The 12,758-nt window shown below is 55.5% G+C and overlaps 1 protein-coding gene across 13 annotated transcripts in view; it reads left to right on the top strand.

Annotated features, from left to right (window-relative positions):
* Positions 1–12,758, top strand: part of VIPR1 (vasoactive intestinal peptide receptor 1) — a 33,235-nt gene that overhangs the window by 9,970 nt on the left and 10,507 nt on the right. For 11 of the 13 annotated variants that reach the window (XM_070237922.1, XM_014731752.3, XM_070237921.1 and 8 more), the window contains exons 2-4: positions 1,569–1,677; positions 6,633–6,740; positions 12,212–12,315. In XM_070237922.1, coding sequence (XP_070094023.1) covers positions 1,617–1,677; positions 6,633–6,740; positions 12,212–12,315 — 273 coding nt within the window. In that variant the 5' untranslated portion in view covers positions 1,569–1,616. Of the gene's footprint in view, positions 1–1,568; positions 1,678–3,208; positions 3,571–6,632; positions 6,741–12,211; positions 12,316–12,758 lie in introns of those variants that run through there. The other 2 variants (XM_023620679.2, XM_070237927.1) reach the window with 2 other exon arrangements.

Below are 12,758 nucleotides of genomic sequence, written 5' to 3'. Positions count from 1 at the left end.
AACCTGGGCTCGGTCAGCTGTGATGCTTAGCTGCAGATGGGAATGTTGGACTATGGGGACCTCTGTGACAATGAGCCTCCACCAAAACCTTCAACAAAGGATGAGAGAGCTGTTGAGATGGAAGAGACTCAGCTGTGTGGCCTCTTGGGCACTGAATTGTCCAGCTTCAGCTTGGACTCCCCTCCCTCTACAGCAGTGGAGAGCTCACTGGCACTTCAAGGGGGTTGACTCACTTACAACACTGGCCAAAATCACACCCTTAGTGACTGCAGGCCAGATGGGGACCCCCTTAAAGGACCTCCACTTATGCTCTCCCCACAGCCCCATTGCAAGAACCTTTGAGTCAGCAGAGGAGGTGGTTGAGGCCCATTTTGCCTATGGGGGAAACTGAGGCTCAGAGAGGCAAGGACCTTGTCCCAGGGTGGGAAGGACAAGTTGGAAGGGACACTGAGATTCTGTGACACAGGAGCAGTCTTGCTGGACTCTCCACCATGACCGTGACATTCTCTTTCCTAGGCAGAGATGAGGAAATGATGTGGGGTTGCCAGGAGCAGCAGCCACTTTCCTAAAGCTAAAGAGACAGGCAGAAGCTGCCACCAGCCCAGTGGTTCCTCCATGGAGACTTCATCAGTCCTTCCCCACCCAGTGGCTTCCAAGATCTGTTTTTTTCTGGCTGTTCCTGGGCAGCCATCACCCCTACCCACATGTCAGCCCCAATGCCAACATCCCCCTGGCACACAGGTCTGGCCCCATCCCTGATCCCTGGCCAGGGTGAAAGGGGAGAAACCGGGGCTTTCCCATCCTCTCTCATCACCTTCCAGAGGCACAGGGGGACTGGTGGGATCACGAGCCACTCTAGAGGGGCTTCTACCTCCTTACACTTCCCCTGCTCATTACAGCCGATATAGCTTGAATTATTCAAACGCTAAGAAGGAGGCAGGTGAGGTCTAGGCAAGGGGAGCCAAAGTCCCCTTCCCAGCTAGTGACCCAGGGGACTGAGCACAGGCTGCTAGAATGGAGACAGAGGCTGGAAGATGCAGCCAGACTCATGGATTCCTCCCAAGCCTGGCCCCAGGAACTGGAGGCCAGGGTCCAACTCCCATGATGTGGTTGCACAGCTGGGCCCCACCTATCCTGGAGACTGAGGCAGGAACAGATGGCTCCCAACCCTCCCATCAAGCTGGAGAATGGCAGAGTCCAGGGGGCCAGCTCTGGGCTCTAAGGAGAGGCCCCCTCACCTCTGTCCAGGGTCATACCACCCACAAAGAGATAAAGTTGTTACAGACTCAGCACTTCTGGGGGAGCCCCCAAGAAGCTGTGACAGGGTCCTCAAGGCAGACCAAGCTTTGGGGGATAATGGACAAGTTTTGGGTCAGATCCAAGTCAGGGTCAAGCTCCAATCGGAGCTAGGATTGGGATTCAGTCTGGGGCTGGGGTTGGGATTCAGTCTGGAAGTTGGATCAGTCCAGGGGCCAGGGCAAGCAAGAGCCCCATGCTCCTGGAGCCTGTGGATGAGATGTGAACCATGGAGAAGGCTGACGGGTCCCCTCCTTGTCTCTGTCCCCCAGGGCAGCTGGGCAGCTGGGCTGCAGCGGGAGGAGTGTGACTATCTGCAGATGATCGAGGTGCAGCACAAGCAGTGCCTGGAGGAGGCCCAGCTGGAGAATGAAACAGCAGGTGAGGCCCCCGGGGGGAAGAGAGGTGCTGCAGACCCCCAAGGAGCCCCATTTTTCCTCACATCATGAGATCAGATCCAGGCCACATTCATTCCACATTTCTTGGCTGGGGATAGCACTAAAGAACTGCTGGCTGGTGAGGAGAGGATGCTGGGAGAAGGTGGGGAGCCAGATGGAAGAAAGAAGGAGCTAACAGGCCTCCACATTCCCATCACCCACCCCAGGTCTGGGGAGCTCCCAGCTGTTAGCTGAGGAGAACATACTAAACTGGGGTTGTGAAAAGTGAGTGGAGCCAACTCTGTCTTTGGGGATCCCTACCCTTCTTCTCCAGGAAGAGTGGACACGATGTCCATGGCTGCCAGCCCACCCAAGATGGGAGACCCAGAGCACTACATGGTGAGGGCCTGTGACAGTGAGGGCCCCTGGCCCAGTCCAAAGAAGGGTTGGGGTAGCTTACTGGTGGGAGCATTTCTGGATCAGATTCCTCAGCCCCTGACTCAGTTGTAGCTGAGGTGGGGAGAACTGACCCCAGCACACCACACTCCAGGAATAGGCCATTGTAGTGTGTTAGCATCTCAGAGGGAGAGTAGAGGACACTCGGTGAAGTATGTGACCCCCATAGGGACCACATGGAAGCTCAAAGCCATCATGACTGTCTAGATCGAGAAGGGGCACCAGGCTAGTCTGCATGGGTCTGGAATACTCACCACAGGAGGGGGAAACTGAGGCCCAGCTCCTTCCTCCCAACCCTGGGTTCTGCCTGTCATGACAACACCCAGAAGTGACACTACACACACTGGCCCCTAGGCACACACACTGACTTCTCCATCCCAACCTGCCCTCAGCAGGCCAGATGAACCATCAGCTCATCATCCTGCTGATTAGACAAGTCAAGGTCAGACTCAGAGGCTGAGCATATGGGGGCCCAGCTCGTCCTCTGAGGGTCTGAGGGAGCTCCGGCGTGGCAGTGTGAAGGATGGTGCCAGGGGCCCCCTTAGGTGACCTGGCCGGGCCATCAGATCAGACGACAGCACCCTCTCCTCTTCACTTCCCCACCTCGTGTGCCCGCACCTGGCTCAGCAGCCCTGGGGTGAGAATGGGAGGACTTACAGAGGGCTTCCTTCCAAAGGCGCCACTTGAGCAGACTCGGAAGGGTGGGGAGGGTTTGGAGAAGCGGAGAGGCTGGGAGGGTGGGAGGCCCCCGAGGCAGACTGTGCTATGGTGAGCGGGAGTTGGGGGGGCAGGGAGGGATGGGGCTAGAGGCGCACTGAGAGGGAGGGGGAGGGCTGGAGGCAGTGAGGTGGCTGTGCCTGCTCTGGGCCTCCCTCCCAGCTCACCTCCCTGAGGCCGAGCTTACAGTTGTGTAACAGCCTCACTCAGGAGCAAGGAGCATCTTTACGTCCTCCTGGCTCCCCAGTCCCCCGCCACCTCCCTGAGGCAGACAGTTACATAACCCCTATCAGGTCCCTCCTTCTTGGCTCTGGTGCCCAGGCGCTCTGCCTCCTGCACCACGAGTGAGCATGTGTAGCCTCACAGATGGGCCTCACCAGCCCCAGCTCTCAAGGAGGGACGGCCCCCTGTCTCCTGGGGTCCTGAGACTGAGGCCTGGGTCCAGGGGTGGCCAAACCTGCCTGCTGTTCATATGCCCCACCTCAGCCCACCAGGGCAGAGAGGCAGGGCTAGGCTGCAGACAGGCCTTGGCAGGCCCTAATGGCAGGGTCGTGGGCAGCCCAGAGAGGCCCAGACCCCAGACTCTAGACCCCACTGCAGCACCTCCCAGGCCCCGAGGGCAGGCCACCTCGTGATCCTGATGAGGTCATTACTGGCACAGGATACCTGTCAGGTGCCAACACCCTGTCACCAGGCAGCCGGCCTGGGATCCAGAGGAGGGCAGGTATGGGTCTGTGGACTGTGACCTTGTGTGGGGCTCTGTGCATGTTCACACACATCCAGGTGTGTGTTCCTGGCCCATGTCTGTCTAGGGCTATGTCTGTGCATCTGGGGTCTCTAACTCCATGTCTGACTCTGAGTGTCTTTGTGTGTCAGAAGCATTGTCTGTGTAAGTCTGGACATGCCTGGAGGTGTCTGCCTGCTGTGTCTCTGCGCGTTGGTTTGTATGTGCGTGTATCTATGAGTGTGAATCTCTGTGGTATGCCCAGTCATGTCTACGCGTGTATGTCTGTGAGTTGTGTGCAGCTCTCTGTACCTGTGTTTGCTTGTGTCTGGCCTTTCCATGTCTGAGTAAGCCTATATGTATGTGTGTTTGCATGTGTGTCTGTGGTTCTGTGTGCCTGGGAGTGCTTATCAGTGTGTATGTCTCTCTGTGCACACATGCCTATAAAATGACACAGCAGAGGCCCCGCCCTGCCTCGCCATTCCCCATCCCAGGCTCTAGGTTGGACTTTCTTTCCTGTTGAGGTGGCAGCCCCCCATGGGCACACACAGCCAGCCTGGGCCCTGTGTCTCTGTGGGCCTGGTGACACATGTGGTGAGACCTGTGGGGTCTCCGTGGGCTGGGCACACAGAGAATACTCCCGGGGCCCAGCCCAGGACAACAGACCTTCCAGATGACTAGCATTTTCTTGGCTGTCACCCGCTTCACGGCTTCCTAACCCTGCTGCCTCCTGCAGGAAGCTTCCCTGACCACCTGGCCCTCCTGGCCCCTCCTCCCTGGCTCCCCTGCCCTGCTCACCAGCTTGTGCCCCAGCACCAGTTCTCAGCCCAGCCCAGCCCTAGCGGTGCTGAGATTCCTTGAGGCCAAGTGTGGCCTCCCCAAAGGCAAGGCCTAGTCTTTCTCTTGTCTGTGCCACCTCTGGTGAAGCAGAACTCAGGGCCAAACACCCAATGCTGAAGTCACTCCCCAACTTGTGCTGCAGTTAGAGAGCCAGAGAGCTCAAAGTCTGGTGAGGACCCAGACACAATAGCTGGACTACAAAACAGGGTGTGCCCAGTGCTGTCAGAGAGGGGTAAACAAAGTCCAGCAGAGCCAAATTCCCAGAGAAACAGCATCAGGCCCAGACTCCAGCATCAAGGAGTACAAAAGATTTGCTGGAAAGGGAGCATGTGAACAGGCTGCACCCCTCGCCAGCAATGTGTCCTTGGGCTCATTATCTAATCGCTCTATGCCTCAGTTTCTCATCTGTAAAATGGGAGGGTTAAATAAGTTGTTTATTTAAAGAGAGTCGAACAGAGCCTACCACATACAAAGGTTATGTAAGTGTTCTCTGATATTATTAACAGGGTCTCCAATGGCTAACAGGAATTGACTGTCCTGAAGGGCCCCTACCTGGCCTCCAGAGAGGCTGGCACAGGAATGGAGGAGGGGAGGGACTGGGAGCCAGAGTGAGGCCACCAAAGCCTCAGGACAGGGTGGGGCAGAAGCCTTGGGGTCCCTGAGGAAGGGAGGCTGTGCTCTCTGACCAGACCCTGGGGATCCAGGTGTTCTCAGCCTTCCACTGCAGGTGCCACCTGGCTGCTGCAGCCCCATAAGGAACCCCTCCCTGCAGCTGGCCCACTCCAGCACTCAGAGTCCGCGGGCTCTTCCCCAAATGGGGCCATCCTTTCACCTGTTCTTCCCAGGCCCCCCTCTTGGGAACTCATGAACCTTCGGACCTGGGCTGGGCTGGGCTTGGCCCAGATGCCGTTGACTTTGGCTCAGGGGTTGGGTTTCCTGAGCAAATCTGTGGGACTGGCAGGGTTGCAAAGAGACAATTAAACTTCCCTCAGGGAAGGGGATCTGGAGGAGTCCCAGTCACTCGGGGACACCCAGCCCATGAACAAGCAAAACCATGGCGTTTGCATTTGCCTATTAAAGCAGACCCCTAGAGACCCCATTATTCCCCCTTCACCAGTCAGGCCCTCAAGACTAATAAGTACACAGTGGAGAACAGAGCCTGCAAGACAGAGTTTTCTCTGAACTGCCCCCTGACCGCCACTCCCATCACAATTCACAATTCGACTGAGTTGGGGGCCTCTGGGTTGCTTTGTGAGTTTTGAGAAGACTCCTCAAGAACTAGCTGAACCCCAATATACCCATCACCCCACCATACCCAACACTTCCTTTTTATAACAAATATTTCCTAATGCTTCCTTTACCATGATAAAAAGAGATTCAGGATACACACATTCATTTTTTTTTAAATGCTGTTCTAGTTGTAAGAGAAAAAAAGGAAAGTAACTTATAATAAAATGCTCTGTATATATTTAGGCACAATTACTCTCAAAGATAAGAAGACATAGTCTGAAGGTTGTACCTATAAATATAAACCCTGGGAAGGTGAGAGCTATAAAGGTAGATTGATATACACCGTGGTTTCATCACTGACTCAGGTGTCACGAGCAGCATTGCTGTAGGTAAAGTGATTTTCCAAAACATTCAACAACTCTTAGTAAAGTTCAGAACACAACAAGCCCAGCCTTCTCTCCCCGTACTCAGTAGTTGCATTCCTGGGAAACTGTGTATGTTAAAGCTGTGCAATTAGGGCCTTGTGTTTATCTGTAAAACAGAGTAAGAGTCTAGGCTGTGGTCATTACAAAAAGTTTCCACCTACACACATACCCAGTGGCTCATTCGAAAGCCTTGCAATTCATCATTGTGCAGGACCATGCAGCCTGTCTGCCTGGCATCCCTGTGCCTGCCCATCAAATGCAGGGTGAGGCCCCCAATCCTTGCAACAGACAAACCCCTCCCCCAACTGTTTGACACCCCCTCAGGAGTGCTCTGTCCCTCACTAAGGACCATGGAGCTGTAGTCATGCTTCCCACTCCCCCCTCCCTGTCGGGACAGGCCCTGCACAGCCAGGCTGGGTGGTTGGTGCCCGCCCCCCAGACTGGAGACTCCTGGAAGTGGGGTCCTGGAGGAAGAGGAAAAGAGTGGGTGCCTGTGGGCTCAAGCCCCAAGGCTGGAGGCATCTGGTAGCCATGCTGACCCATTTGTCTTCTGCCTTCACCCCACAGGCTGCAGCAAGATGTGGGACAACCTCACCTGCTGGCCGGCCACCCCTCGGGGCCAGGTGGTCGTCTTGGCCTGCCCCCCCATCTTTAGGCTCTTCTCCTCCACTCAAGGTAAGAGCTCTGGGTTGAAGCAAGGGAGGTGGGTGGCCCAAGTGGTGCCGGCTGGAGTGGGAACTCACCTCTCAAGAAAGTGAGACGACAAAGGAGAGTGGTCAAAGGGGCTGGAGCAATCAAGGAGGCCTCCTGGAAGAGGATGCACTGGCACGAGGTCTTTGAAGCACACATGGGATTTGACCAGCTCTTCACATTAAGATAAGCAAGTGGGAAGGGCTCACTAAATATTTGCTCAGCAATTGATAACTGATTGACTGACAGACATTTGATTAAATTATGGCTCCCGTGTTCCCATTGTCTTGGGCTGGTCATGATTCAGTCTTTCGCTGTCTGGAGCTGATGGCCTTTCTGGCTCCGTGAAACCACTGCACAGCTTTGCTTATGTAAACACCTTATCGTGTTCTGCCTAAACGAATGTTCACATGGAAGGCAGAAAACAGGGAGCCTCTTTAGGAAGTGGGCTTTCTCGCTACTGAGTCAAGAGGCTCGCAGTGTAATTTATGCAGCCATTCTTTCATTCCATGAATGTTCATTACACACCTACTAGTACGACAGGCACTGAGCCAGACAAACCCACGGTCGGGCACGGGATAGAACAGCCATGCTGTCTGCCCTCACAGAGCTACCATTCTAGTTGGAGAGACGTTTAGCAAGAAAACGGACACACATATAAATGGTAAGCAGGGCAGGGAGGGAGAAGATGTGGGGGTGACGTAAGGCAAGTGTTCAGGGATGTTCTCTCTGAGGAGACCTGGGGGTGGGAAAGAGCCACCACGGACAGATCCTGGGTGGGCGGATCATTGAGAGAGAATCTCCTGCCCCTGGGATGAGAACTAAGGAAACTCAAAGGAGGTCAGTGAGGCTGAAGCAGAGAGAGCTCAGGAGGGAGGAGACAGGTGGGCGGAGGCCAGACCCTGCAGGCCTTGATGGCTGACTGGGGACTGGGCTTTTCCTAAATTCTCTGAGAAGCCCCTGGGGCTTTAAGCAGAGGACTGACATAGTCCACTTCAGGTTTTTCACTGATAACTGGTTTCTGTGAGAAGAAAGGATTCTAGGAGTGCAAATGGGAAGACCCAACCACACAGCAGGTGAGGATGATGGTGATTTGAACTTGGGAGAGAGCATGGCAGAGGAGAGAAGGGGGAGACTTGCCTGTGGAGGTCATGGCGGAGCCCGAGGGGGAGGGAGGGATCACACGTGCCCCCCCTCAGGTCTAGGTTTGATGAGCTGGGGAAAAGAGCAAGCTGGATGGGGTGGGGAGGACTGAGGGAGGAGCAGGCTGGGGTGGGGAGGACTGAGGGAGGAGCAGGCTGGAGTGGGAGGGACTGAGGGAACAGCAGGACCTAGATAAGGATTCAGAGGGCAAGTAGAAAGACTCTTGGGTATCAGTCCAGGTGGCTTTTTCTTCTCTGGACCTCAGTTTCCCTGTTTGTAAAGTGGGCACAGGAGGTGGACCAAATGGTGTCTTTGGGATAGGCCAGTTTTGCCCCCAGTGCTCGATATTGCAACCTCAGCAGTGAAGGAGAGACCTCTATGCCCTCCCCGTGGAATCTGGGAGCAGTCACAGGCCGGCGCCCACCTAGCCCAGCCCTCCTCCAGGGGAACCCAGCACCTGAGCGGGCAGGAGATGAGTTCTTCTAGCAGGTCTCATAGTGCATCCCGTCAGCAGAGGCTGGCAACCAGCCTTCTCTCGGATCCCTGGAAGCGCCTGCTAATTGCATTCCTCCCTGACACTCTGCTAATTGCATTCCTCCTGACGGCTCTTCCTTCTGGCCCTGCTGGAATTGTCAAGGCAGCTCCTTCACTTGAGAGCCTGGACTCCAGCCCACCATCTGGCTAACCCTGAGGCTGCCAGCCTCAATGGGCCCCACATGGTGCCTTTGTACAGATGAGAAAAGGCAGCCCTTCCTCAAGTGGAGTTGACCTCTCACCAGAACCCACCTAGTGGCCAGCTGAATAAGAAGTAAATATCAGCCCCTATCGTCCATCAGCCAGCCACCTTTGTGCCGTGAACAACCTGCATGGCAATACTTGACAGCCCTAGTTTCTGAAAATGATGGAGACAAATAGGAGACTGGGTTAGGGGCGCACAATGTAAGAGAAAGAGGATGTGTTTTCTTGGGCAACTAGATGAAGAAAGTGTGAGCAACTGGCCTTAAATTTCAAAGAGGGAAGTTTGCAAGTAAAGGAGTGCAGGGTAGGGGTGATGCCAATGCCAACTCCTTGAGTAACAGGACTGGGGAAAGGAGTGTCCCCCCAGAAGGGTTGGAAGGGACCTAGGGGGACAGCTGAAGAACCTTTGTAGAAGATAAAGATTGTGGAGAGTTGGAAGTTATCTACCCAGACAGAGGACTGCTTATCAAGGTGCCAAAATGTTTGTGGGGCCCAGTCCTTTAACTCCTGGTCTGCGTGTCTTTCATCTGTGGTGTTTTTACCTTCAAATATCTGAAGAGACTTTTTTTAGAATAAAAAATAGGATGGCTATTTTGGTTGAGAAAACTCAACGTACAGTCTGTTGACTGTGTCTATGGGGTCTATGGGGCACCTCCCCCACCCCACACCCCACCACCTGCATCGCGGAGCCATAGTAAGGAAGTCTTGATGCCAGCCTAAGACGTTGGCCCTGGCTGGCTGGGATGGGGAGCCACTGACAGGATTTCAGGAGGAGGGCACCATGGCCACATCTAGGTTTTAGAACAATCCCTCCCGCTATCTCAGGGTGGGGAGTGGCTTGGAGGGGGCGGGAAAGCAAGGAGACCCATCAGGAGGTTCCTACCTAGTTCAGGGGAGATGAGGTGGTGGTGGAGAGGAAAGAGAGGCTGGGACAGGACTGGCAACTGATGAGGGAGAGGAGAGAGGAGTAGGGGAGAAAATGGTACCCTGATTTCTGCCTCCAGTCTCCGAGTGGTGCTTTTCACATGGAGAACCAAGGGAGGAGTGGTGGGCCTTGACTTCTTTCTGAGACATGGTGAGCGGGAGGAGACTGGCAGAACAGGGCATCCCTCCTAACATGGGGTTAAAGTGCCCTGCCCCTCCCTCCCAGTCCCCCTCTACACACATAAGGTCTGCCAGTTCCTGGGCCCAGACTGGGGAGAGGCTCTTGGCTGCTTCTTAGGGTCCCATGGTGACTGCCTTTGAGATCTCCTCAAGAACGGTTCCCTTCCAGGGTGGCCAGGGCTCCAGGGGACAAGATGCCCCTTCAGCCACTGTTGGGAGCCCAGAAAGATCCGGGCTGACCTACGTCTGCATCCCAGGCCTGCTACTTCCTTGCTGTGTGACCATGGGCAAGTCACTCAACCTCTCTCAGCCTTGATATCCCCATCTTTTAGTGGGACTAAAGTAACTCCTGATCACTAGCCTTAACGCATTAATGTTTGCTCCCTCCTGCTCCCACAGAAGGCATGTGATGCTGCTGGATCACTCAGGTTCACTAGCTTAATTCATGATGATACCAGGTGCCCGCTGTGTCATGGGCATAACCTCAGGGAGCCTTGGTCTCTCTGGCAAGTGGGGAGCCCAAAGCCTGAGGTGTTAGTGTCCTAGCTTCAAGGCTAGCTGATCTGGCCTTGTCCCCTTTTCTAATTTGCCCCAGCCTGGTGGGGGCAGTCCCCACAAGAATCAGATCCTGGGAGGGGACAGGGCCCCAGGGCCCACAGTGAGCTCCTTAGATCTTGGGCTGAGGCGGGCCTGCAGTTTGATAAGGGGCTCCTTGAAGCCTCGAGGTCCACCCGCCCCCAGCCACATTGGGGGAAAGCTAAGGAGCTGAGCAGGGGCTGCATGAGGGCTTTTCTCACGTCCTGGGAACCCCTTGCAGCAGTGTGGTTGAGAGGCCTGTGCAGGAAAGGCCCAGTGTCCCTTCCTGAGCAAAGTCCCTCCTGCCCTCCTCCAGGACCTTACAGTGAGAAGAGACCCAGCCCCAGCTGCTCCTTCCTGGCTGTCCCCCACCACCCCCCAGCTGTCCCTCAGTTCCCCATCCATAAAACAGTGATAAGAACCTCTTTCAAAGGGTGGCCAGGAGGATTTACAGAGATACTGAGTATGGGATAACTTGGTACTTTCTGAGCACATGGCAAAGTTTGGAAGTATTAAACACACATGCACTGTGACCCTCCGTGAGTTCACAGGACAGCCTGACTCCTCCTACAGCTCTGCACCTGGACACCCAAAACAAGTCACCTCAGTGCAGGTGAGAGCAAGCTTACCTGGGAACACTCTGGGGACCACACCTGCTCTACCCTGTCCTCTCTGTGTGGCCTTGGGCAAGTGACCAACCTCTTGGAGCCTCACTTCTCAACTGTGAAATGGGATTACCTTCCTCATTGGATAGTTGAGGGAACTCAATAAGATACTGCACCTGAAGCGCTCCGTACAGCATTGACATGTGAAAAGTTCTCAAAACTTGCTGTTGTGATGAAGCCAATGATGGTGATGATGGTGATGACAGCGATGATGCTGGTGGTGATGATGGTGGTGCCGGTGGTGATGGTGCTGGTGGTGATGGTGCTGGTGAGAAAGGAGCTAGAGGGCAAGGATGTTGGGATCCATCTCCTTGGATGGGGGTCTTCTCTGGCTCACCCATTTTCTCTTAAACTCCCCCCTCCCTCTCAGGGAAGAGGACACCTCCCCAGGGCTGGCGAGTGGGGACCCTCGGAGGTACCCCTCACGTCACATGGCCCTTTAGTGGTCCTGTCCCTTTGCTGGAGCTTTGGGCCTCCAAGGACAGTGAAGAGTGACGTGCCCTGGAGCCCTAGCCTCAATGTGGTTCAGCCCCCAGATCCTGCAATGCTGTGCTGCCTGATTCCCCTTGCACGTGCCTTTGCCTGGGCAGGTTCCCCTTCCAGGAGCTCCCTGCTTCTCCATTGATGAGGATTGTGCCCTCATCAGGTGTCCTCCAACCCCCACTCACCTCCTGCCTCACCTTTGGTCCCTCTCCAGCAGCACATCTGAGCCCCACTGGGTGTGGAAGGCAACCCAAGCCTGTAGGCCCAGGCAGACTGACTGAGGAGGACTGGGCAGGCCTGGCCCTCACCCCAGCCAGAGGGATGCTGTCTGTACCTGCATAACAAACAGACCATCTGCCACACCAGTTCTGGTGGCCCTGTGACAAGGGTCAGTGTTTAGCTCATGGCAAGGGCCAAGGATCATTCGGTGCCAAGGATCCAGGCTGTCTGTGACAAGGATCACTTTCTGTTGTATCTGGGGCCAGGTTCAAACATGACAAGGGACAGGGCTGTGCCCAGAAATGTCTGCTCTGACTGTCACCTGTGTCAGAGGGTCCCCTGGCAGCCCTAGAGGGGCTTCTCCCTGCCCCAGGTTCCCCCATGATGCCCTGGGTGTTTAGGTCAGGGCAGCAGGAGCCTGATACAGCAGGGGATGATGGGAGTAGGGCTGAGCCCCATGCCTACTCCACGGACCTGCCCTGCTCCCAGCCTCAACTTCTCTCCTCTCCACCCCTGCCCTCCACCCAGGCAACGTGAGCCGCAGCTGCACCAGTGAGGGCTGGACGCACCTGGAGCCTGGCCCCTACAACATTGCCTGTGGCTTGGATGACAAGACATCAGGTTTGGACGAGGTGGGCCTCCGTGCATGTCCCCCTTGACCTGCTAGGCTCCTTCCACTCGCTCCCACTCAGGGCTGAGGTTGCCCTCTGTGTGGGAATCAGGACTCCTGGGGTCTGCCCTCCCCTAGCCTCCTCCCTCTCCAGGCCTGCATTTCTCAGGCTCATCTCCTGGCTTCCTGTGACAGGGTACAGAAGGGGGCTTTCATGAGGATGCTCACAGCGGAAAAGCTAAAGCAGCAGCCCCTGGCCAGGCCACCGCACTGCCTGGTGGGAGCCCTGCTCCAGCCCTGGAGATGGCAAGGCTGGCAGATATTATCCCCTGTGTCGCATGCAGAGGGAAACTGAGGTGCAGATCTTGGAAGGAACCAGCTGCAGATAGCCAACAGCCAGTCAGGGACAAGGATAGGGACAGGAAAAGGACCTGTCCACAGTCCCAGGACAAGGATCTACCCTGA

This window comes from Equus caballus, chromosome 16 (assembly GCF_041296265.1).
Source record: "Equus caballus isolate H_3958 breed thoroughbred chromosome 16, TB-T2T, whole genome shotgun sequence".
Taxonomy (NCBI): Eukaryota; Metazoa; Chordata; class Mammalia; order Perissodactyla; family Equidae; genus Equus; species Equus caballus.
Note: the sequence above shows the minus strand (reverse complement) of the source record. Positions and strands in the feature narration are given on the sequence as shown.